Source organism: Oenanthe melanoleuca, chromosome 13, assembly GCF_029582105.1.
Source record: "Oenanthe melanoleuca isolate GR-GAL-2019-014 chromosome 13, OMel1.0, whole genome shotgun sequence".
NCBI lineage: Eukaryota > Metazoa > Chordata > Aves > Passeriformes > Muscicapidae > Oenanthe > Oenanthe melanoleuca.
The window spans coordinates 12,100,182-12,125,398 of record NC_079347.1 but is presented as its reverse complement, the minus strand read 5'-3'; the positions used below and the strand labels follow the sequence as shown (position 1 = coordinate 12,125,398).

Sequence of the window (25,217 nt, the reverse complement as noted above, 5' to 3'; positions counted from 1 at the left end):
GCGGCTCCTCCCGCGGGGCGGGCCGGGCCGAGGGGCCATGCCGGGCGGCGCTGCGCTGCGGCGGGCGCTGCTGGCGGCGCGGCGGGCGGTGGGCGGCGCCGGGAGCCCCGCGGCCATGGTGAGGGTGAGGGTGAGGGTGAGGGTGAGGGTGAGGGTGAGGGTGAGGGGGGATCGGAACGGGCCGGGCCGTGCTGTGCCGTTCTGGGCCGGGCCGGGCCGCGGGGTGGAGCGGCCCCACGCTGACAGGCCGCGGGCCCGCGGGCTCGGGTCAGTGCCCGGCCCTGTTCCCTGGGAACTGGGGGAGTTGGGATTGCTCAGCCTGGAGAAGCCTCCGGGGAGACCTGGTTGCCACCGTTCAGTGCGTGAAGGGGCAGGGGAGAGCTGGAGAGGGTTTTGGGCAAGGGCGTGGACGGAAAGGATAAGGGGGAATGGCTTCACACTGATGGAAGGTTAGATGGGATATCGGGAAGAAATTCTTCCCCGTGGGAGTGATGAGTCCCTGGCACAGGCTGCCCAGAGAAGCTGTGTGTGCCCCATCCCTGCAAGTGTTCATCCAGGCTGGATGGGACGTGGAACAAGCTGCTCTAGTGGAACGTGGGCTTTAAATCCCTTCCAACCCACATCTTCCAAGATTCTCCCTGTGTCCCCATGCCATCCCTCCTCACGGCTGATAATGAACAGCACGTGCCTTGCTCCTCAGACATGAGAGTTAGTTCGAATTTTTTTTTTTTTTTTTTTTTTTTTTTTTTTACTTAATGACTGTTTTGCCTGAGCTTCCTCTAAACAAACATTATCGATCAGCCCCACCACCCAACAGCTGCTGGGCGCTGAGTGCGGGTGAGGTGCCTGCAGCTGGGATGCTCAGTCAGCATCGGCACCCAGTGCCCTTCTGCTCCCCTGGGGCTCTGGCCATGCCCATGATGAGCTGCTTGGGGCTCTGAGTGTGGAAATGCAATTGGAACATCCCACTTTATCTGAACATCATGATGTGTCAAGGGATGTGCCCTCCACGATGTAAAATGCGCTCAGTGTTCACCAGGGCCTCAATCAAACGTTGTCTCCATATTAAAAACCCTGTGATCCAATTTTACAGTCACAGTCTTGTCAGTGGGCATGTGTCAGGTGAGGTGTCAGAAGGGCACTGCAGTGTCTCCAGAGCTGGCACAGGACATCTCTCTGCCAGCTGGAGGAATGGACTTTGTGTTGTGTCCTGGTCACAGTCCTGGACTTTGCTATCTCAAAAAACACCACCCACCCTCATGTTTTTTTATATATTTGCAGACTAATTTCATCTTGTGCCAGATAAAACAGTACATTACAAGACAGCCTTTAGCTTTGGTGATTTTTGTATATTCTGGAAAAAAAGACTGTAAGAAATTTGTGCCTATGACTGCAGTGATAGCAATGAAAAATCTGAAATTTATGTTGTTGCAAGCACAATGTTGTATTTGAAGTGTAAAGAGCCTAAATTAGTTCAATTTGGGACTAAAAACCTCATCTCTTGTTAGATCTCTGTATTCCTCTAAACACAACCAGCAGCAGGATTGCTGTTAGATTTATTTACTCCATTTGGGGCTTTTTATCCTGTGTTGTTGGTGGAAACATTGCTTCTTGGCCCTTGTGCAGCCTAAGGCCTTGCTCAGGGCGCATTAATTGCATTAATTCCTGCTCTGCTCAGACTCTCAGCCCCATCTGGTGGCACTGGGGCTCCTGCTGGAGCACTGGCTGCCAAAGGTGAAAACTCCTGAGCTGCTGAGCTCTGGCCTCCCCTGTCTGAGTGAACCTCTGGAGCAAAAGTGCATTTCTGTAGAATCTCAGAAAGCTGAGCCAGCTGCTAAAATAAAGACTAAACCAATCTGAATGTAGCTGTACTGGGGAGAAAGATTCTTCCCACTAAAGCATTTCATTTATCATGAGAGTCTGAGACAGAATATCAGAATGTTCAGAATATGTCTGAGGAAGGGCTCGTGCTCTTAGTTCCTGCTTTTAGAAAAGGTATCAAACCTCTTCCAAAGGCCCCACAGAACGTTCCTCTGTGTCTGGCTCTGGCCTTGTGTGTGGTTCAGCCCCTGGTTCAGATATTTAAGCAGAGTGTTCATCTGTCATGCTTGTGCCCCCAGTGGCATCAAAAGGACTCCTGTCACTTTAGGTAAGCCATACTTAAACACTGGTGCTTTGCAGAATCTAGTGCTTTTACCAGTACCTTCAAACTTTTTGAAATTGTGTCTATATTGTCATTTCTTCCTTTTTATTTAGTTACAAAGCTCTTTGTTCCTTGTAGAGCTCCACAGCATGTGGTGTCTTAAAAGTCCATTCCCTCTTTTTTAAAATAGTAAGATACCAAGTAGGTAGAGTGCAATCTCCTGTTTCTCTTCTCTCATTTGAAATAGGCATTTCCTGATATCTCTTAGCCTTATAATTATACATTTAGCAAATACTAACCAGAAAGTTAGTTACTTACCAGAAAGAATGGAACATTTGAAAAGTAAATGTGATGGTACAGCATCTGGATGATTCAGAGGACCAAGGGTACAGGTATGCTGATGTCCATCTTCATTCCTGGGAAAGAGTCTTTTTTCACTAATTTTGTTCAAAAAGCACTTGGCCAAACTTACCTGCCCAAACAGAAATCATAGGCCTTGGCTGGTTTAGGTTAAACTGGTCTGTGAAATTATAAACAGTAAGAAACTGCACAGTGAATTTTCCATGTCCTCACCTTTGCACAATACATAACCACAATTTCATAGTGTGGTTTTCTTATTGTTGTACAAAAAAGAACCTCAGCCTCACTTGTGCCATGCCTTCATTTTTTCCCCTCAATAGTCTTCCCAGTCTCACTGGTTGACGACAGAGGAAAGGAATCAAGTTTTACTGGATCTCAAAGCTTCAGGCTGGTCTGAGCTGGGAGAAAGAGATGCCATCTACAAGGAGTTCAATTTCAAAAATTTTAATCAGGTAATGATTGTTATATGCCACTTTTAATATAAAGGAAATGTAATTGCTTTAATTTCCATACAATCCTGATGGGAAAATATTTATATTCAGAAGTTTGGGAGTATCCTGGTGGGGCCAAATCCTCTTGGATTTACCCTGATGAATTGCTCTCAGATTCTGATCTCATTAGGTGGAGTAAATTAATTCCATGTTGTAGTTGATAAGTAGATTTGTCTAATATTACAGTTTCTTGATTATAATATTCAGGTCACGGTCAAGGTTGGTATTGTAGAATCAGACAAAACAGTATTTGATCCTGATTTTTTTCTTTTTTTCATTACTAGCACTCATAAATAAATGCTGGAAATACATAACTGATGGGCAGTAGGGATCATATCTGGCAGGGAAATACATGAGAAAAATGAGTAAATACAAGAGAGAGCAGAAACTTTTGGCAAGCAAGGTGGGGAAAATAGGAACGTTTCACCTTCTAAACAGGAAGAGAGAGTTCTAGCATATCCTTGGTTGAGTTGTAATAGCTGATCTTGCAGTATCTTTGGCACACAGAGTGCACAGAGTGCTGGTTTCTATTTACCTCACTGGGTTTTTGTTTGGAGACAGGATCCGGAGCCACATCCCACACTCAAGAACTTGTCTCAGACATCAGTTACAAACTTACTTTAGAAATACTGAATTTGTCTTGAGATCCCTGTTCAGCTACATTCCACTGAAAATTCCCTTCTGAGGAATCATGACATTGCTTAGAAAAAGTCATGTTCCCAAAGCATGCATTTCCTTTCTGTTTTATTTTGGAGGAAGGGGTGAGCTCTTTCTTGGGAGGGAAGGAATTTCCAGGGATTTGTTGGGAGGAGTCTCACCAAGCTGATTCTTTCACTCATTTTGGAGGGACATGGCAAGCTCCAGTTTTGGGATGCTGTGGGTGTATGTAGGGACCAGGACCTGTGCTGTGAGCCCTTTATTTATATGGCTGTGCCTAAACCTAGGACAAGATGTTTTAGGAAACCACAGCGAGCTGGATAAATAATAAATTGTAATGCTGGCCTTTTTTTTTTTTTGCTGTTTCAGTAGCTGTCATAGTAAGGAAAGCCCAGGCAGTAGAGAGAAGGTGGGTGACCTGAGCTGGGAGAAAGCAAAAGAGAAAACAAGAAAAATCCAGCTCATTAGCAGGACATTGCTGGTCCAGGGAGCACATCCAGAGCCCTGAGTACATCTTTAACCTGAATGCTAATACAGAACAAATAGAACCAAATCAGTTCATTCAGAGGGCAGTGAAGGGGAGAAGCTCATGAGAGGGAGCTCACAGGAAGCCTTGGTGAGATGTGCAGGGAGCTGGGGGCTAGAGCAACCAGGAATGAGGCAGAAGAGTTGAGATTTTCTGACTTGGAATATTCATGAAATGTCATGTCTGTCTGGTTATGGTCAAAGTATTTGTTGGTTCAGCACAACTAGAAATGAAGTTGCTCCCAAAGTTAATTAAAAAGTGGTTTTGCCAACTGTAAATAAGTGACTGAGTTTGATCAGATGGATTTACAGTCCCTGTCTGCTAACAGACAGGTGAGGAGAAAATCAGTGTCCTGTACCAGCAGATATCTGGAAAATGCATTGCTTTGACAAAAATTTACAGAGTTGTGGGGTTTTTTTGACAGTGTAGATTTATCATACAGCATAGGTAGATATCCATATGCCTTCCTGATTTAAAGGTGGATGGAGCACATACCAGTATAGGAAGTTGAGTATATGTAAATTAGCTTATTGGTAAATGATTAACTGTATGTTTATACTTTTAGTACCTGTAGTCATGGGAAGAGTACTTTAAAAAATTGCCACTTGAATTGTTTGGGAGATATTAGAAGAGTGTCTCTCCTTCTTAGCTGCCTTCATGGATGTAAGGCAAAAATGAGAGCAGAAGGTGGGAGCTGGCTTCAAAATGGAATTTCTGCCTCCACTTGGGAGAAAAAGCCATGCAGGTGGGTGCTCTGGGCAGCTCTGGTTGGATCAAGTGTAAATGTGAATATGTAAGGGCAGAATTTCACCTGTTGATTTTTATTTACTGGATTTACTGCAGTGTCCTCTTTGCAGTTGCAGAGGGCAGAAATCATTCCTGTTCTTGCAGTCCTGAAGCAGGCTCAGCATGCAGATCCCAAGGGCATTAGATCCTTAGCTGGTATTAGAGAGCAGGTATTTGCCTTTCGATAAGTTGAAGCTGAAAATAAATTTAAATTATGCATGTATGCTTAATTTTATTAACTTATGCACATATGCTTGTATTTATAATGACTATTAGTAAACATTGTGTTTACTACAACCTAGGAAACAAATTACAAAAGTGGAGCTATACCTGCCTTGTGCTTTGAGAATTTAGTTCTGCAATGAAAAAATGGAACTTGTAGGTACAACTGCTTTCATTTAATGTAATAAATATTCTATTTACAGGATTTAAAATGTTTAGTAAAAGTCAAAGGACTGAGAAATGTCATTTCCTCAGTGATCTTCTTGCTGCCCTTTTACAGATGGTGTAAAATCAGGTGTGGAAAAAAAAATACCCCACCCCTCCCCCAAAGAAAAAAAAAAAGTACTTGAGCTGACATGAAAGGTATTTCAAATTTATGTTTTGCAGATGATATTGGTATGATTAATGTATTCATTGCTTTTTATTTTTATTGCTTCTTGGAGCTAATGTTCATGATGCATGGAAAATTCTGTGGCTTCAAAATCTATGCCAGGTTTACAAAGTCTGTGTATGTCAACAGATGTTAAGAATATAAACACAACTTTTATTATAAAGTTGTGCAAATGTGTAGACATTAGCTTGGTTTATGTATATTATTTTCAGCATGAGAATGAAATGAAACTTCTGTGAAACAAGAGTTATTTAGATTCCTGAAGCTTTCAGGCTGAGATTAGCTCAGTTAAAAGTGATCAGCAGTGAGCTGCCTTTGTAAGGCTGACAAGCTAATGACACTTCTGGCTCAGGGAATTAGTTTGTAACCCAGAATTTGAAAGCACTGATGGGTGTTTGTTAGTCTGAAGATACATTTTCATGAAAATGGACTTTGGTGGTACAATTCTCTGAAATAAGCTGGAAACCAGCCTGGGATTTCTGCTGAAAACCCTTGGTTGGTTTTGTTGCTGTGGATGCCCACCAAACACCAGTCCTGGGTGACTGGGTGGCATTGGCTCTGTGTTCCCATTATGTGAGGCAGGCTCGTGATGGGTTGGTGTTCTGCATCTCATATAAAATACAATAGACCAGTGGTGGAGGAAAAATGCAATTCAGTTGTAGAGGAGACTGCTGTGTCTGGAAGAGCTGTGCTGATGGCACCAATACCTCTGCTCCTCCTTATGCCCTGCAGTTTCCCTGAGCTGTTGCCACTGTGGAGTGGCAGGTAGGCAGTGATGAGTTAACACTGGAGTCTTTTATCTCCAGGACTCTTGATGGGGTGCACTTGCTCCAAGCCCCTGGGTTGAGTCACTTTTCCAAAGGAACATGTGCTTGGCAGAAACGTCTGTCTGAGAAAGGTTTTGAAGGGGAGGTGGGCTTGGAGCACTTTATGCCAAGTCCCAATCCCAGCTATGCTGAGTCTGAGAGTTCATGAGCCTCTACAAACCTCACAGCCACATCAGGGAGCTTCTCTGGGGTGTCTTTCCCAGGCTGCAGGGCAGAGAAGAGTGGCTGGTGAGGCTTTCAGGCTATAGTGTAGCTTCATGAGGGGCTGCTCTCATCCATTCACATCTTTGTGCTACTGAAACAAAACAGTTCTCTTCCAGTGGAGCAAGCCCTCTACTTCTAGTCTGCTTGAACAAAATTGGGAATTGAGATAGAAAGTTCATTTATGGCTCCCAATCGTGCTGGCAACTTCTCCCAGCATTTCAGGTCAGTTCACCTTGGGAGCAGTGATCTGGAACAGGGGACAGGCCTGGTTTAAAGATGTGAATTTCTCCCAGATTCATCTCAAGCCCAGTCCTGGGCTGAGTGGACAGCTGTGAAAGGCTGTGAGTGCGGGATGCCAAGTGCTCGGTTTGAGTCCTGTATCCAGCTGTTCACTTCCCCTGAATTTGCAGGAACATCTTAGCTCTGAGACTTCCATGTCTCTTGTCAAACTTGGTTGGATTTGACCAGAGGGTTTAAGGGGCAACTGCCTGTGTGATTGCGTTTCCGTTGGTAATCACACCAAGGCAGCAAACGCAGTTAGGAAATTACAAAAGTGGGCAAGTTTACTGATGGTCAGGTTCAGAATTTACAGCTGCTTTCTTTTATAGGGTAAGTTTTTAATTAAGTTTGTTTAAAAAACAAAAAAAAAACCCCCAAAAATCATGTAGGAAGTCTCCATAAGACCTATAACATAATTTTCTAAAATAACAGGAAATCAAATGCTCTAAGAGTGTTAAAGCTATTTCAGATACATTTTTTGTCTTTTGGGGCGAGGGGGTGGAAATGGAAGATGAGCCTGAATGGAGGGACAGTATGGAAATGCTGTGCACCAAGAGTAGAGGCACATGTGTCTCAGTGCAATTTGTGTCTTGGGTTTTGAGAACATTGAAAGATGCACAAAAAATCTAGGAGTATTAAATAAGTTATTATTCTCATTTTGCATTTCCTGTCCAGATTTGCTATCTCTCTTGTTTGGAATGTGGGAGAAAAGAATGAGACTGAGCATGTTACAGTACATGCCTTTTTTTCTCCCTCCTGGTGATGCCAGGTTTTTTTTCCTTTGGCTGTAGGCAGACATGCTCAGATTTTCCCCTTTAAATTGATGATCCTTGTTGTATGATCCCAGTTACACATCCAGCGAATGGTAGGATATGCATACTCTTGATTTCTTTCAATGGCAGTACTTGGTGCCAGTGCCTTCAATATAATCTGGGTCTGTCCTTCCTTTTTCTACTCCTGGCACATTGCTTTGTTTTTTACATTCATCAAAGGTTGGAAAATTTGGTTTTTCACATATAGGTAGTGTATTTAGTTGCCACTTTATGTACTTAATCTTTTGGCTATTTGTCTGAAATATGTCCACGCCTTTTATGTATTGAAAACATTATATCCTTTAACTTACAATCTGCAGAGTTAGAATGAATTTTATGGTAAATATTCAGTTGTGGACCACATCTCCAGCTTTTTATATGCCACAGCGGTCTTGTGGGTTTTTTTCTTCTCCATTGTCTGATAGTGAGGTCATTTCCAGTCCTCTTGAGATATTTTATTCCCAGCCAGATGCAGGCCATATATTAAAAGTAGCACCTGTGGCTAATATCACACCAGCTTACCATAAATTTACATGGTAACTAGGATTATATCTGTCAAGACTGTTAAAAAATGTCTAGTTTTAATTTGATTTCCAGTATTGAAGGAGCTCTCCAACATTCTGCTTCATAACTATATTTTAAAGGTTAAAATCACTCCATTGTTAAGTTTTATAGCACTCCCAGTGCCCATTAAGTTGATTTGTTAAATGGGGGTCAGAATAAAGCAAGCTGGCTACAGGAGGATCGGAAACCAACCCATTTGTGACAAATTTAGTCCTCGAGTGTGAATCTTCTCAGAGCCCAGGGAGTGATTGGATTCAGGTGCAGCCTGTGTCAGTTGTGTTTAACCTCAAAGCTTTAGCAGCCTCAGCCCAACTGTCACTTCTGCTAATCGAAAGTTGGACCCATTTTCATACATTTTGGGAGGAATTACTATTTTTAATGTAGTATTGCTTTGCCAGCTCCTTCTGCTAGAGTTTTGCATTTGATTGCCTGTCGACCAAAAATAAATTATTTTTTATCCAGCTAGGTAGGTGCTGGTTTTCATATAGGCTTTCTGAAACTGCTTCATTTTCCATTATCCTTTGAGTCCTCTCCCATATGCTGTGATTTGTGCACCTGCAAAGTTATGAAAGTATTTCTGTTGGTAGTTATGTTGTTCACTAACTTCCCAGCGATTATAAATACAATAACCAATTTACAATAAATCAGAATTATTTATGAGTGGGTTTACAGAGTTGGGAATATCTTTGTATCTGAAAATAATGAATTTTGGGTATATTTGCCTATTGACGTTTTCTTTTATTAGAAACTGATAGTGAAGTTTCTGGGTCTGGCAGAGGTTAACCTGCAGGCTGAAACACAGTCAATAAACTGCATCAGGTGTCTCAGAGCAGAGCAGAGTATAAATATATGATTCCTGGATGGTCACACCTTCCTTGAGTTTATTCTTGGGATTGACTGAGTGAATAAGAGTCTTGCCTTTGAGTTGGCAGGTCAGGGTGCAGCTGTGGGACCAGGATGTGATCCACCTGCCCGTGCTGCTGCCTGCCACTGCCTGTGGGATGAAAGTAGTGCAGGGTCTGGGGGAAATGAAATGAGATGTTCCAGAGAGGTGGCTTGTTTGGAAGCTTATGATTCTCCTTCCTTAGCCTTGGAGAAAGAGAAGATGACACTGGAGCTCTGGTCAGTGTGCCCTGTGTCCAGTGATGCTTCCAGTTAATTGGCAGTCAGTGGTGAGAAGTTATGCAAAGCTTGGAGGTCTGTAGTCCTGGAAATGTGTTATCTGATTGTGTCTAAGAAGAAATTGAATCCTTGGAGCTGGGAGTTGGGAAATAAAGTATTTATTTTCTTCTCACAGCCATCATGGTCTGCCATATACAAACCCATAGGATCCTAGAATGGTTTGGGTTGGAAGGGAGCTCAAAGCTCATCTCATTCCAACCCCCTGCCATGGGCAGGGACACCTTCCCCTGTCCCAGGTTGCTCCAAGCCCCATCCAGCTTGGCCTGGAACATTTCCAGGGATGGGACAGCCACAGCTTCTCTGGGCAACCTGTTGCCAGGGACTCCCCACTCTCACAGGGAGGAATTTCATTCCAATATCCAATCTAACCCTGTCCTCTGTCAGTTTGAGGCCATTCCTCCTTGTTCTGTCTCTCCATGCCTTTCTAAGAAGTCCCTCCCTGTCTCTCCTGAAGCCACTTTAGGTGACAGTTCTTCTTTGTGCTGTCTTCTCTTTGCCAGGATCTGTGTGTGCAGATGCCACCACCCTTGTGTCTCACCTGTCTGTGACAGGTGCTGTTACAGTACCCAGGTTACCATTGTAATTTCATTGTGGCACTGCCAATGGTGTCAGGCCACTGGGGTTATTTAAAATGCCACTACTAATTATATTTAAATTTGAAAAATTATCTTTAAATTGAAGACTTATGAGTGGTCATATGTCCTTCATCTCTTTCATCATGCAAAATGTCCCATACTGGTTGTGGTAGAGTTTGCATCAGTTTTGGTGTTGTTTTTTTGTGACTTAACTGTAATTTGGCCAACTCATTTTCTTAATGAACCAAGTCATATTTCTCCCTAGAATATACCATTATTTTATTGTTTATAATTATTGGGGTGTGGTGTTTCTAATTGCTGAGTTTCCCCCTCAGTAGATGTGTTGCATCTCCTTTTATGCACTCCACTGCTTAAAATCTTCCCAGTTGACCTTTGGGCTGCTCTCCAGTTGACTCCAATACAAATGCTTTTCTTGACAGATGGATTTATTATCACTCAAGTAAAAATTATTACAGCATTTGTCTTATGCTTGTTGCATGCATCTATCAGAAAATGCAAAAGAAATTATTTGTCAAAATGCCTTTTGGATCTCACAAGCTGTCTTATAGATTTGTAGCAAAAGAAAAGTTTCTCTTTTTTTTTTTCAGCTGCACAGATTGACTGTTTCAGTTAAAGAGAACAAACAGTGTTCTATCAGCAATATGGACAGTGCACAAAGAGATAAATGGGAGCAAGTCTATCTAATTTTAGCTGCAGTATGGACACTTTCTATGACAAAACACCTTTGGAAAATGAATTGTATATGTATGGAAAATGAATGGAAAATTCAGTGGGTTTGAATTCAGTTGAATAGCTTCATTTGGGTAAATACAAGTATGACTTCCTCTTTCATCCTCAGATGAATATTTTTATCTTTTTAGTTAAGGAAAACTGGTTCCTTGAAATTCCTTTATGCAATAAAATTTATTTTTAAGGGGGCACTGGAATGATGCTGATTAAATGCAATCCTGATTGTTTAACCTTTTGCATCCCCTTGCTTTTGGACCAACGCCTGCCTACTATTTCAAATTGTGAATTGCCTTTAGCACCAGCAGCTCTCACTTTCTCATAGTCCCACAAAGGAGCGCCACGCTTTGGATATTATTCTCTGCAGCTGTAATTAAAAATGGACTGTGGCTGGCAGAATAAACTAAAATAAAACTACAACGCCCCTATTTCAAAATGAACCATTACTCACCAAAAGCACATCAAACCCACTTAGCGGACATCCGTTAATCCCGCCGCGAGCCGCTCCAGGCTTTAATGCACACTGTTTTACACGTTAAGGGGTTTGAAGTGCCGGGCCGGCGCTGACCTTTCGCATCTGCTCCTCTCGCAGTAGGAATCTCCGCTCGCCGCTCCCTGTCAGGCCGGATTAGCCTGACGAAGTGCAGCTCTTCTGCTGGCTGCAATTTCGGGTTTTGATCAGAATTATTTCTTTCACAAACAATCACGTTTGGCTAAAATGTTACATCTGCTCTGAAAAGCCACTGGCAGGGCCCTCGTTTATCAAGGCGAGGCGTGTGGAGGCTTTTTAGCCCTCTTTTATAAAGCTGCAACCCCACTTTGCGTGGCTTCTTTGGGGAGAGCTTCCTTTCTTGCTCTTCCCCTTTTAGTTTTCTTTGGCTGAGATGAAAAGTAATTTTGGACAAACATGAAGCTGTTTGTAATATCTTGGAGGGGTTTGGTGGGAACACAGTGATGAGTGGGAAGCCCTGTGTTAAGTCATTGCTGTACTGTTGGGTTTATTTATTGCCAGGGATGCTTTGAAAAAAAATGTTATTTATTCCTAGGATCAGAGGAAAAAGCCCTGATTACATGATCTACCGTGATTTTCCTGGGGCTGGGGTGAGAATGACAACAGATAGTTAAGTATATGTCTGTGTATGTCCAAGGTGTCCCTGGTTGAGGGCACATTTACTCTGTTTTATAATGGATGGGTGCTTATAGTGAGCAAAAACACTGTTAACTGTACAAGCCCAGAATGTTTGGTTTATATATGTGTCTTGTAAGAGTAGTACAAAGGGTTTCCCTTTGTGGTGTGATGATACAAATTTCTAAAAGAAATTTGGTGTTCACTGGAGGACTCAGAATTACTATTTGCCTCCCCTCATGAGCCTGTGTCTCTGTTTCCAGATGGACCAATGTACGAGCAGTGTGGGTTGCCCAGAGAAACCTTTGTGTTCTGGTAAAAAAACAACCAACAAAAAATCCCGTAGAACTTCTCAAAATATGGCTCATTGAACATACTCTGTCACTTCCAGGCATGTGCTTGGACCATAAGAACAGGTCTGAAGACAGTGGATAGATAATGTTAAGTGCAGGTTGAGTACCTGAAATGTTGGCAATTAGGTGAGTTTGTCCTAATAACACAGCTTCATGTAGCTGCTTTTATGCTTTTCTCTGTGACCTGCTCCATCCATTCTTCCAAACATCAGAGACAGGAGATGAAGCTCAGGTCGAGGTGACCTACAGATCACAGGGGGAGCAGTGGGCATGGGAAACCAGGCAACAGACCCAACTGTGAGGAGCTTGAAGGATGTCCCATCTTGTCTGGGAAAATTCTTGGTCTGTCCTACTGTTTTTTCCCACATGATCTGTTGTTTCTAATGTCTTGTTTTGAAAATAACATTTGAATTTTACGGTGCGATATAAATTAGTAGCCTGTAAGTCTCTTCCTGAGTTCACTGCCCCATGTATCATTTAAACTCTTCTACTATAAAAGGTGTCCAAACATTAAAACTTTTCTAGCTACAGTAGGACACCTTCAGCAGTTCAGTTGAGTGAAATGATTCCCCTACTGGATCTGCAGTAAATGGTCCTTAGTTTGCTTTATTGCAAATCCCATATCTTTTTAGCTTCTGGCTTGGCCAAGAGAATGATGGGAAAACCTGTCCAAATTCCTCACATCTCCATCATGTTTTCTCTGTTGCATGTTTGAATTGCTGAACTTGTCTTTAAAAGAACCAACTAAACCAAAAAAGCTGTTAGGATAGTAGAAGATGAAATGGTCATGAGACCAACATCTTCTCTTAATCCATCATAAAGCAAAGCCTTTCTTACCGTTCTTTGATGTGATCTTAGGATCATAAATGGCAGAGATTTAGAGGATTATCAGAGGCAGGATATGATTGCCCTTGGATGCTCAGCAGAGAAAACGTTGGATATTAAACTGATAGTATATGTAATCTTGGCCAGAAGACCAAGGAGAATTTTGTCTGAGCATCCCTGTGTTATCAACAGCATGGATGGCATGTGAACTTCACTTTCATGTCTTTAGAATGAAATCATTCCTTCACATGTGAGTAAAAACAAACATTGGAGAAAATTGCAGAATGTTTTGTTCTGCTCCAGTCAAATCTGTTTCATCCAAAATGTGGCATGATGGGATAATGAACTTCTCTGTTCTACACCATACCTGCTTTCTGTAAAAGTCAGAGGTTTTGAGAAACTTTTACAAGTGGAACATTCACTTAAAATAATTCCGATTTGCTGTGGTTTATGATAGCTTCGTGCCATGGGCTGGCATTGTGCTGTCGAGGATGATTCATTGCCCTCTGCCTTAGCAGAGGGCTCAGGTGCCTGAATTCAGAAGGCTGCAACTGGGGACTCCCTGCACCTTGTTACTGCTTTATTTTTATTGTGGTTTGTGTGATGGCTTTATTACAGTACAGCCAGGGGTTGGACCAAACATTAATTTTAACATGTCACATTATCATTACTCTTTCAATTGTGCAGCCAAGAGAGTTTATTATTTTAAGTGCATGATTACTTTAGCAGGTGCTCAGTTAATGGGGACTTCACTGTGTTACTTCATGTTTTTAGGTAGGGTGCAAAAAGCTCATTTTAAAAAGTCATGTTTCTTGAAATAGCTATTTTATTTGGTGCAAACCTCCTAAGCACAACCTTTATATTCCATTTTTTAACACAAAGCACACAAAATGGCTTGGGAGGTGGAGAGCTGCGTTGAGATTATGATGTAGCTGAAGGATTTCTTCCATGTTCTAGTTCAGTCCTGAAACCTGGGATTATTTCCCTCATTTTTTTTCTGGAAAATGTAATTTAGAGATCTACAGTTTTTAATTAATAAAATAATATTTATTAGTCTATGTTTATAAGTGCTGAGGAAAAAAAAAAAGGAAAAATAAAAACATTTATTTTCTGTATTCTGATATGAAATGATGCATCACAAATAGCACATGACCTAGTTCCAGGTGTGGTTGGGACTTAGGGTATCTGTTTATTTTGCAGAAGTTGTTACAACTATCACTATATTTATCTGCCTATAAACGAATGTATTTTGTAATATGGTTGTATTGGCATTGAAACATTTATCACTTCCTGAAAGTTTTTATGCTGCCTTAAGAGATCTCCATGTTCTCTCACTTCTACTCCATCAAGTCTGTAAATCTTTCTGGTGGAACAGGTGATTAGTTTTGGTATGAAGTCTGTTTATTTATTGAATCACCAAGAATATTATCTGTGTTCTGTTCTTGAAAGCCAATCATGGCAAATGCAATCACTTAAAATAAAAAGGAGAACAGGAAAAATTATCCTCAGCATGGAGTCTGCTGGAAAAGTCAAGATGTGCTGAAGAAGAAGAAAACACGTAACATTTTGTGTTTTTTTACTATCAGTAAGAGAAAGAAGGCCGAAATTCAGCAGTTGTCAAAATCCTGATATAAACAGGCTGAGGTTTGTTGTGCACATTGCACACGAGGGTTTTTTACATACTAAATGAGCTTGAGAGGGGGAGGTGAGCAAAGCAAGGAGCAGGATTAAGTGCAGCAGCTGGGTACTCTCTACCTTCTTCAAAGTCTCTTTCCTTGCATTAATCTGTGTCCATTTACCATAGCAAAATAATTGAATTTGTTTTTCAAACTGGTTGAATCTCAGATGGGCAAACAACACTTGGATCTGCTTTATGACAGTTAATGGTTTTAAGGTGAAAGAGGGTAGATTTAGATTAGATATAGAAAGAAATTCTTTCCTGTAAGGGTCGTGAGGCCCTGGCACAGGTTGCTCAGAAAAGCTGTGAATGCCCCATCCCTGGAGTGTTCAAGGCCAGGTTGGATGGGGCTTGGAGCAGCCTGGGATAGTGGCAGATGTTCCTGTCCATGTCAGGGGAGTAGAACTAGATGGTGTTTTAAGTGCCTTCCAGCCCAAACCATTCTGTCCTGATTCCGTGATGTCAAAGCTTCAGTCACTCTGAGCTGGGAAGATGAATCCTTGAACTCCGATCTCTTTGGAGAGCTGCATCTCAATTACTGTGAGAACTGTGTTGTGTCCAGTGCTGTAGTGGGTCTAGAGGATGCTGGGTGAGTGCAAACTTCCCTTTGCCACAATGCTGGGATGGCATTCCTGAAATTGTTCCTGGTCATTGCTGTGGCTCTTGACATTGTACCAGTTACCTGCGTGAGAAACATCCCCGTCAAGGCAAGGCTGTGCTCCCAGCTCCACTCCTCTCTGCCTCCATTTATTCTTCATCTTCTTCAAATTGGGAAATCATATGACAATAAACAGAAATACTCTCAGTGAAGAGAGAAGGGGAAACTGTTGTTTATCTGGTCAGGTGGTTTAGATTAGCAGTGATGCTGGTCTGTATTATGTTACTTTAAATCATAGTGTCCCAACAGGACATAAATTATGAAGATTGTTACAGTATGTTTCATCCAATGTAAGATCAACAAATCGGAATAATTTTTCTAATAGGAAAATCAGTGCTTTGGCAAGGTTATTGTTGAAGAATTTAATTTAACTTGAGCTTTGCTTGCATTATTTCTTAATATATAAAAACTATTTGCATAATGTACCACGTATAAACATTTTTAGAATCAAAGGCAAGAATGCCTTTTCCAAGATTACATGGAGTGGCAAACTACTTAGAATAGATCAGTGTTTGTGCTTTTGCTGTCAAAAATGTTTGATATAGAGCTGGCAAGCTGGTTTCTTAACTGACATAATTGTAAACAAGTGTTGGGAGACAGAAACAGCGTTCTTTGGAGAACATGGTGTAAAGGTTTGCACGTTCTCTGCCACACATCTAACACAGCAATGTTTACAGCTGCAATAGGAATGTAAATAGGTAACTTTTTTTAGAGTGTAAAGCAGCATTGCACTTTTGTGCAAATGATGTATGCAGATAAGTATGGAGGATGCAAGTGGTCAGCTCTGGATTTTCAAAGAACATTGTGAATGCAGAAAAGCATTGACAATTTAGTTGGAAATTGTAGTTGTGGGGGTTTTTACAGTTTCAGATAATGCTGTGAAGACAGAAGTGGCATCTCAGTGCATACCAGAGTGTCTCTGGTATTATTCTTCCATCCTTTCCCCTCTTTATTATCCTTCAGAGTTAAGAGCACTGCTTTCCCCAGTCACAAGTGATGCTGTGGAATGGGAGGGTTGCCTCCGTTCACAATATTTTTCTGCTCGAGCTATTAAAGAGAAGAAAATCGTATTTCTACCAGTGGTTCATCAGGTGTTGTTCACCTTCAGACCCTGTTGGCTGTCTGTGCCAGGATGGGGTGGAATGGAGAGGGAATTGTAGGCCTTGTGATGCCTGATGTGCCTTGGCTGTGCCTTGAAGCCTCAGCAGAGAGACGGGGTAACCTGAGTTTAGCTCTATTTTGGTGCCTGTTTATTTGCATTCTTAATTACTGTCCCAGTCATGGATTGATGTTAAAAAGGTGGGGCGAGCAATGAGATGTTCACCTGATTTATGTTGTGTATGAATCCAGACACAGAAAAAAGGAGGAAAATGCCTAATGTCATGTGAATCCAGTGTCCCTGAGGATGGTTCAGGCAGATTGATTATGTCAACAGAGAAGAATCCCAATATGAGCATGTGGTTTTGAGAATGAATACCTGTCCTTCTGTGCTGCCATCACCTTCTTAAATACTAGTTAGATTCCTTTTTTTTTTGTGTTTTAACTATATTGTCATTTTCAGATAAAGAGAGTAGCTTTGTGATGTGATTTATGCATATTTATATGATAAAAGTATTTAGTGATGGAGTAAATAGAATCAACATGAAACAAAGTCCATTTTTTTTTCCTTAGAGCACAAGAGAAATGTCATGAGAGCCCTTGTGACTAACAGCTAATTCTGACTTGCAATATCTTGACTTTAAAGAGCTTTTTCCTTTTATCTGATGGCTTGTAGCTCACTGTTAGGTAGTAATGTCAGCTGGATATGTGAAAGCTTCTGGAGTTTGGGAGTGAACCCTAATGATTGATTTTATTGTTGCAAGTGTCAAACTGCTAAGGAGAATACATGCTGTACCCTGGGTACTTTTTACTCAGGTGAGTGGAGGGCAAATGTGTGAGGTGTAGTCATCTCCTGTGTGACAGTGTCACTGTAACCTGAGTAATTTATTAATTTCCCACTGATAAATGGTACAGATGCAGCCTGGGTGGCAGGGGAAGGGAAGACAGGTAGCCCTCTCACTGCAGGTCAGGGTTAATGCTACCTCCAGCGTTACAATGACAGATGGGAGGCAGAAAAACCTTAATGTACTTGTGATTAGCACATGCTTTCCTTGGCTGCGTGTCCAGAGGATTTAAGAAGCTTGAGTGCACACTTCATTTTAAAACAAACAAACAAATAAAAAGTGTGCATGGTTATATTGTTAAGCCTTTCAGCTGTTTTGCTTAAATATCTCCACTTTGAGTCAAGTAGTGTCAGCTGCTTGCTTCTGGAGATGTACAGGGATGATCCATCATGAGGGACTTGCAGTGGGTGATGTATGAGCACAACACAACGACCTGTGAGCCTTTGATGTATAACTCATCAAGATAATGTTGGCAAGCATTGTACAAAAGCAGTATGTTTAAAAAGTATTAAGATGAATGGATTCCTTGCTTAAGAAGTGTGAAAGGAAGAATAATAGCAGATTAGCTCTGGGATCCTGCAGTTCTCCCAGAGCTGTGCAGTGCTGTGTGGAGCAGAGGGGTGGATGAAATTTCATGTTTCCTCTCACTTCTGACAGCAGTGTCTGGCCCTGGTTTTCCCATTCTCAAAAACAAAAGTAACATTAAGTCTTATTTTGTGATAGTGGATTAGATCAGTTTCAAGAGCAGCTTGACCAGTCACAAAACATTATGAGATAGCTGAATTATTTTAAAGTTTACCTTGATATTTTTTCACTTTTTAAGTTAGCTTGTTTTTCTAAGACTAGCCCTGATTTTTATCTCATGGAGACATAATAGGGCTGCTAGTATTTAAGAAACTTTTAGATGTGGTGTTACAACTGATACACCATTAGTTTTTAGTTCTTTCTTTCATGATCTTAAAAGACATGAAGGGAAGAGACTACCAGCACATCCAAGGTGTCTTGTCTGTGCAGGATTGCTTCACTCTTTAGTTATATTGCTCTTCATGGGTCGTTGCAGGGACTTGGCACTCTGCACCCCTTGGATGGTGGGATCTCTGTATATGGAGTCCCCTGAATGTCTGAATATTTTTTTAGCCCAAATGTCCTAAAAGGGTTAGGTTAAAAATGTGTCTAGTATGGCTATTACTGAAAAACCAGAATACTTCATAATATATACTACATCAAGGTCTCTTTTACTACTTTTTTATGGCTTCTAGAAAATGCACAAACCCATTCTTTCTCTTGTCTTTTTATTTTTGAGGGAAAAATCAGAAAAAGTTCTCATCTGAGACTGAGGGACTGAAGATCCCTGTTATTAATAGAGTAAAACTCAAGACTGTGTTGGGTCTCACTGTCATGAGGGAAGTGGTTGTCCCACTTTTACCCAGAAATGTGTGATGGTCTGATAAACTCTGCTCACCAGTGCAGTCTTGACAATGATCTTGCACTGCAGACTGCATAATAATTTCCATTATTTTTAATTAAAGTTGAAGAAGTGCAGACTCCTGCTCAAATTAAGGTTGGTTGTGTTGCCGGAATGCGGTAATTACTTTAATTGATCACAAGATAGTTTCCTTGATCACCAATTAGACCAAATTACCGATCAAGTTTCAAGACGTGAAGAAATGTCCAAACTGATTTTGTGTAATAGAGTTTTCATATTTAATCAAATCTAAAGATCCTTTCCTTCCAGAGCCAGTTGTATTTTCCCAAAGAAAGGTTAAGGCTCTACAAATATAAAGGTGATTAATAAACAATAGCATTCCAATTCATTTAATTAGCAAAGGAAGTATTTAAGACTGTAATGGAGATTGTGTTGGTGAAATTGCTCAGTAGAACCACAGCTCATTTTTTTAGTGAGAGATGCATTTTGTGTGCAGTAAATTAAACTAAAATGCAAAGAGTAAGTTGCTGTGGGTAATGTGCAGTGAGGGAGAACATCTCCAAGCAGCGCAGGGGATGCACAACGGTGGGCAGGCTTCGTCCTTCACTGTGACACTGGATTGCCCTGGTTGGGACAGTTGAGGCCAGCTGGAGCAACAAGTAGCAAGACGTGTCCTGGGGAGAGTCCTCTGTGCTGGAATTTCTTCCTTTTCGTGAGTTGGACAGCCTCAGGTTGAGCAGTCTTCGGTAGGATGCACAGTTTTGTGACCGATGTCCATTTTATCCAGCTGGAGACTCTACTCTCTGTGGGGAAGGGGCAGTGGGATGTTCATGTTGGACTGGGGGAATTTGATAGTCTACTGATGAGGAGGATTTGTCATCTGAAGTGAGGAGGGAGGTCTACAGAGCAAATTAATTTTTTAGAGTAATTTGCTTGTGTAATTCTGTGTGCTTTCGTTAGAGCCATGATTGTTGTCTCACCATCAGTGACTGCAGTGTGACCTGGGTCTGTACCTGGGCGGGTGGGTTCCTGGGATGAACAGACACCAACAGAGCATACACAAACCTGCTAGGGGGTTTTATAAATTTATTTTTATTTTTTACCTTGCTGTTTATTTCTGTACAGGCAATTTGGTTGCAGACACATCACTGTTTTAAACTATTGAGAATATATCTGTGTATAGATTGCTGTGTTGAAAATAGCATTCTTATTAAGACCACAGACACTGAAAACATTTAAATCAACACTATTAATGGAGAAGTTTTCCAAATCATTGCTAACATCTGATGCACAACTTGCAGCTTTTTACTTCAAAGCATGCTGCTGAAACATGGGCAAATTTTTAAAAGTAATTGTTCACTCAAAGTAAAACTAAACTCAGCAAGAGCTTCAAGGGAAGTTAGATTCTTCTGAATTTTGGAAAGCTCTTGGGTCAAAGAAAAAAAGCTTTTTAATTGCTGACAGTTTGGTGATTTCCAAATGACAAACCTCATTGGAATGATTTTCTCTGATTATAACGTTTGCATTCATTTGACTGGCAAAGCGACCAACAAAGTAATTCTTCATCCAGGCACCAATTCTTTTTTTACTTAAAGGTTTTTGCAATTTGTGAGAGGGAAAAAGACTTGAAACTATTATCAACCATTATATGTTATTCATTGACCACATGTTTGTTTGAAATGGCCATCGCTTGGTGGAATGCAGGCTATATACATTCTCATCCATAAATTAGCACTAAAAACCTACCTAAATCAGGTATGGTTTTGTGGAGATTGTTGTATTATAATCTGAACCAGACTGTAATGTGGATGTTCCTCTAGCTTTGCATCTTAATTCAGGTCCTGAACCCAATGGATGGAGCTTGGTATGAACAAAGCATGCTGCTGACAGGCGTCCTGCTCACGCTCCCAGGCCCTTCGGGCCTCCCTGCATAATTACAGTCTTGATTTGCATGGACATTCTAATTTGCTTTATAATGCACTGATTTTCTTCTAAGTACTTTGGCAAGGGCCTGCTATTATTTTCCTTTTGAGCCTATGATAAAACGTGCATCCTGGGGGAGCATGTAGGGACAGAGGATTGGAAAATATATTTTAACTCATTTAAAGGGAAAATATGTCTCATAAAGCAGAGGGGCAGGCCCACCTACTGCCTTTTTCTCCCCAGTAAAATAAATAGCAAAATGGTTAAATGGAGGCATGTATTTCTGGAAGTAGTGTTGATCATACTGTGACATAGTGCTTAATTAGAAATGGCACGTTTCTAAGATGCAGTAGGGGATGGGAGACTTGGTATGGATGTTTAAAATCCTTGCTGATGCCAGAGGTAAAATCATTGCCATCATTGCAATAGCTTTGAGTCCAGGGCTAAGTCACATTGAGCAGGGTGATTTACCAGGGTGTGCAGGGGATCATTTCAGCTATATTGGGAAATGCACCAGTGGCATGAGAAGGTAAATGCCTCTTTAGCACACACAAACCCATGGTGCAGCCATCTGGGGCATCTTGAGATTTTGAGATTTTGGAGTGAATCTTGCCAATCCGCTGCCAATCTTGGCAGGTGGAGAAGATTTTTCCTCTTTGCTCTCTCTTTCCCTAGGCTTTTGGATTTATGACACGTGTTGCTCTACAAGCAGAGAAGATGAATCACCACCCAGAATGGTTTAATGTCTACAGCAAGGTAACGTGTTCACCACTCCTAGTTACTCACACAGCAGTGGAGTTAAGGAGACTGAACCACCAGCCCAATTTCTCTGCCTTTATTTGTAGCTTGTCTACAAGGTAAGGGAATTGGTACTGTCTCTATAAAGAGATGCTGAGATTTGCAGTGGTGAGGAATCAAGAATGAAGCTCTTTGCGCCTGCTGCCAGCTGTAAGATCTAAAAGTAAAACAGAAGCCTTTAAACTCTTATTTAGCCAACCTGAATAAATTACTGTTTTAAAACTACTCACCAGCTCTCATTCCTTTCTGTGCAGCAGGTCAGGAACTCAGCGGTGTAGGGTAGCAGACTGTTGGTACCTAAATGGGAGCCTGGCAGTCTCAATTTAGATTTTATTTTTAAAAAATTGTAGGCTCCTATGTCTCAACATAGCAGCTTATAAAATTTGTTTATAATATTACCTAACTGATGGTGGTCTCATATTTACAAGGGTTACAAGGATTACTGCAACCCTCGAATGAAAGGTGCTGTGTGAAGGGAGAAATTATTGCTCTCCCTTCAGTTTTATTTTCTAATACTTCTCATTGCATTGTATCACATTGTTTGTTGTAGCATTTAGTGAATAAATGGCAATCCCACTAAAAATATACCAAAAGAAAGGACATGTGGACAAGCAGCCTGTGGCTCAGACCACCACCTCCAGAGCAGGACATCCCACCTCTCCCTGCAGCTGAAGCTCCCAGCAGAGACTCTTCCTCATCAGCCCTTCATGTCACCCTGTTCAAGGGACATTAAATGATGACTGGAAAAAACCCTGATCACCTACTCTTCCTGATTTTTTTTTTTATTTCTAGAATATTCAGAATTTGTCTTTTTTTTCCTTTTGAGTCTTCCCAAAATATCAGTCAAAGGCAAGACAAAATAATGCCCAACTTCTGTCTTCTGGCTCAGTCTAAACAGACCTGTGAGGCAGCTGTGTCACTAATACTTTTTAATTTTATTTTCTTCTTTTTTTCTTTCTTTTTTTTTTTTTTTTTTTTTTTTAAATTACTCTGCAGCAGGCTTAGGAATTTTTTCACCTTTGGGATGCTGGTTTTAAACAAAATGTGAGCCCCTGACCCAGCTCTTGGCAGCTTGGTCACTGGCCCAGGTTCTTCATGAAACTGATCCATGGAATTTAAATGTAAAGAGTGAATGATTTAATCAGACACCTTTTCTTGGATGAAGCCCAAGAATGCAAAGCCTGTGTTATTCTGCAGAGGGGCTCATCTGGTGAGATTCCAGGCTCTGTAAAGCCTCCTCACCTACAGCGTTTTCTGGTTTACATGAGCAGGGAGGGTCCAGCTTGGTGCTTGTCAGGAGCACCAAGTAGAACCAGCTCAGTATGGAGACACAGCATTCCCAATGAACTGCTGTTCAGCTTACATGTCAGAGATCAAAATGCCTTTGTAACCTCTTTCTTTTCCTTTGTGACAGGTTCAGATAACTCTGATTTCCCACGACTGCGGTGGACTGACCAAGAGAGACGTGAAGCTGGCTCAGTTTATTGACAAAGCTGCTGCCTCAGTTTGACCAGGATGTAAATGGCTTTAATACAGTGTCCACCATATTCTGTGCTTAAATGGGATCTCTCTTTCCTTGTAATCCTTATTTCCAAAACTTGTAGAGAGAAGCTGTTTTATAAAAGGAGTGGCTGAGCTTGTCTGACCTTCAATACCTTAGTCTTGAGACCCCTTTGGATTCCCATTGCTGGCTCTGCAGGAGGATGTAGTGGATAAACCAGCAATAAATAAGTTTTCAACAATTCTTTTCTAGAAAATAAACTGAGCTGGAATGAAACCAGGAGCCCACCCATGTGGGCTAAGCCCATGGGACTGGTGGCAGCTGCCATGTGAGCTTCCCCCATGCCTGGTGGCTTCCCTCCTATAGATTTGTACATATCTGCACTTCACACAATGTAAGAGCAGCTTGGCCAGGTCAGTCCCCTCTGGCTTGGTACCATCATCTCTTGCAGTGACCAGTGACAAGTGCAAGGACACTGGAGAGAGCAGTGCAAGCTGCTGCTGATGTGGCCTTGGAGTTGCAGTTCAACTGGCAGGAACAGCTGTATCCAGAGTTGGTGCTTGAGAGCTTTTCCCCATCTGAGAGTATAGAATCACATAACCACAGACTGGTTTGGGTTGGAAGGAGCCTTAAAGCTCATCTCGTTTCACCCCCCTGCTGTGGGCAGGGTCACCTTCCACTAGATAAGTTTGCTCCAAGCCCCATCCAGGCTGGCTTGGACACTCTGAGGTACAGGACTGGATCTTGGAGTTGCTGGAAACTTTAGCACTGGTACTGCAAATACGAAATAGTCCCAGTGAGTTCCCAGCTTTCACACCATTAAATGAAGCATGTGCTTAAATGCTTGGCCAGGTCAGTGCTCAGCACCGTGCAGGAGTGAGCCACTGTTGGTGGTGTAATGCTCCAGTACCTGCTGGATCAGACGGGGGGGTGACTTGGCCAAGTGCCTGGAGCCCTGGCCAGGGCTGCCCCTGGTGAAGGAAGTGGCATTAGCAGGATTCTTGCTAAGCTGGGCTTGACTGAAGCTATGCTCACCCACTTTTCCTCATAGCTAGAATTACTCGTTGCAAACGTTGTTGCAGGAGTTGCAGATCCGACAGCATTTAAAATATTTTTTTCCTTGGTTTGAAATGTCTTTGTTTTTATTCTGTGATCCTCCCGAGACAGATCTCAGTGCCGGCAGGCAGATTTCATCCTTGTAAAGCTCGCAGGAGGGTTTCCCCCGGCAGCCCCTCGGAGTGTCCCCAGCACGCTCGGTCATGCCCCGGAGCCGCTACGGGCGGAGAAGTGACACCTCCGAAATTGCTCGGGTGTCACCGCCACCGCCTGCCGGGAAGGGAGATGCGCGGCTGCCAGAATCTATATCGGGGTACATGCGAGGTGTGTGGTCTCTCGGATATTTTGGGATTCAAAATGCCACGAGCTGCCGCCCAAGTGACTGTGTTGATAAAATGAGAAAGATATTTTTTGTAAATCCTTAGCAAACACACCATCACGTGCTAATTGGTCACACACAGGAAGCAAGATGTTGGGGTTTATTGTCAGTAACCCTGCTTGGGATATCAAGTTAATACCTAAAAAGACCCAAATTCAAACTTCGTGCTCAGCTGTTCTTTTCTCACAAGTGCCTTTCCCCAGTGAAGTGGAGGATTTCCCTGATATGGTTTGAAAATGGTCACTGTTGTGAAGAGTGAATAAAACTAAAACAAACAACCAGGCTGTGATGTCTCCTGTTACTGGTGGGGAAGTGAAATGAGCTTCACCCAAAGTTTTGACAACATCTCTAATGAACTGTGAAAAGTCTGTTGTTCAGAATTTATATATAACGTGTGGGCTTTGAATAAAACCAATAAAATCAAATTCCTCCTTTGTAATTTGTTTCTTTATTATTGTACATATGTGACAAAGCTGTTTAGTTTGAAGATAAATTAAAGATAAATAATATTTAGTTACTGGGAGGTCTTTGGTTTAGAATATTGATATTTATTTACATACTCTGAGGAAAAAAAATCCCCCATCAAGTAATTCAGCTCAGAAAGTTGCATTGTCTGGCTATGGCACAAATGTGCTGGGCCTGTTGAGAATCCTGACCAGCAAAGAGGCAAAAACACTCAGGAATGAAAAGGACAGCTTTGAAATGCTGCAAGTTTTATGGTCAGTGCTTGTTTATCCATAATTTTAGTCATTTAGCCATGATGTAGTCATTTCTTGATAACTTCT

General features: G+C 41.8%; 1 protein-coding gene across 3 annotated transcripts; it reads left to right on the top strand.

Annotated features, from left to right (window-relative positions):
- PCBD2 (pterin-4 alpha-carbinolamine dehydratase 2) lies at positions 1-24,857 on the top strand. 3 transcript variants are annotated; one of them, XM_056502378.1, is made up of 4 exons: positions 1-118; positions 2,824-2,955; positions 21,374-21,454; positions 22,911-24,857. In XM_056502378.1, exons 1-4 carry the CDS (start codon positions 38-40, stop codon positions 23,004-23,006), a joined length of 390 nt encoding a protein of 129 aa, XP_056358353.1. In that variant the 5' UTR covers positions 1-37; the 3' UTR covers positions 23,007-24,857. The 3 variants fall into 3 exon arrangements, with proteins under 3 accessions (XP_056358353.1, XP_056358352.1, XP_056358354.1); XM_056502377.1 differs by having other exon boundaries at positions 1-124; XM_056502379.1 differs by lacking the exon at positions 2,824-2,955.
- Positions 24,858-25,217: the final 360 nt, after the last annotated feature.

Excerpts from the sequence above, each read along its gene's own strand:
- PCBD2 (XM_056502377.1), top strand. The coding sequence starts at position 38 with ATGCCGGGCGGCGCTGCGCTGCGGCGGGCGCTGCTGGCGGCGCGGCGG. Across the intron at positions 125-2,823 it reads GCCCCGCGGCCATGGTGAGG|TCTTCCCAGTCTCACTGGTT; the intron begins GTGAGGGTGAGG and ends TCCCCTCAATAG. Across the intron at positions 21,455-22,910 it reads GGTTTAATGTCTACAGCAAG|GTTCAGATAACTCTGATTTC; the intron begins GTAACGTGTTCA and ends CCTTTGTGACAG.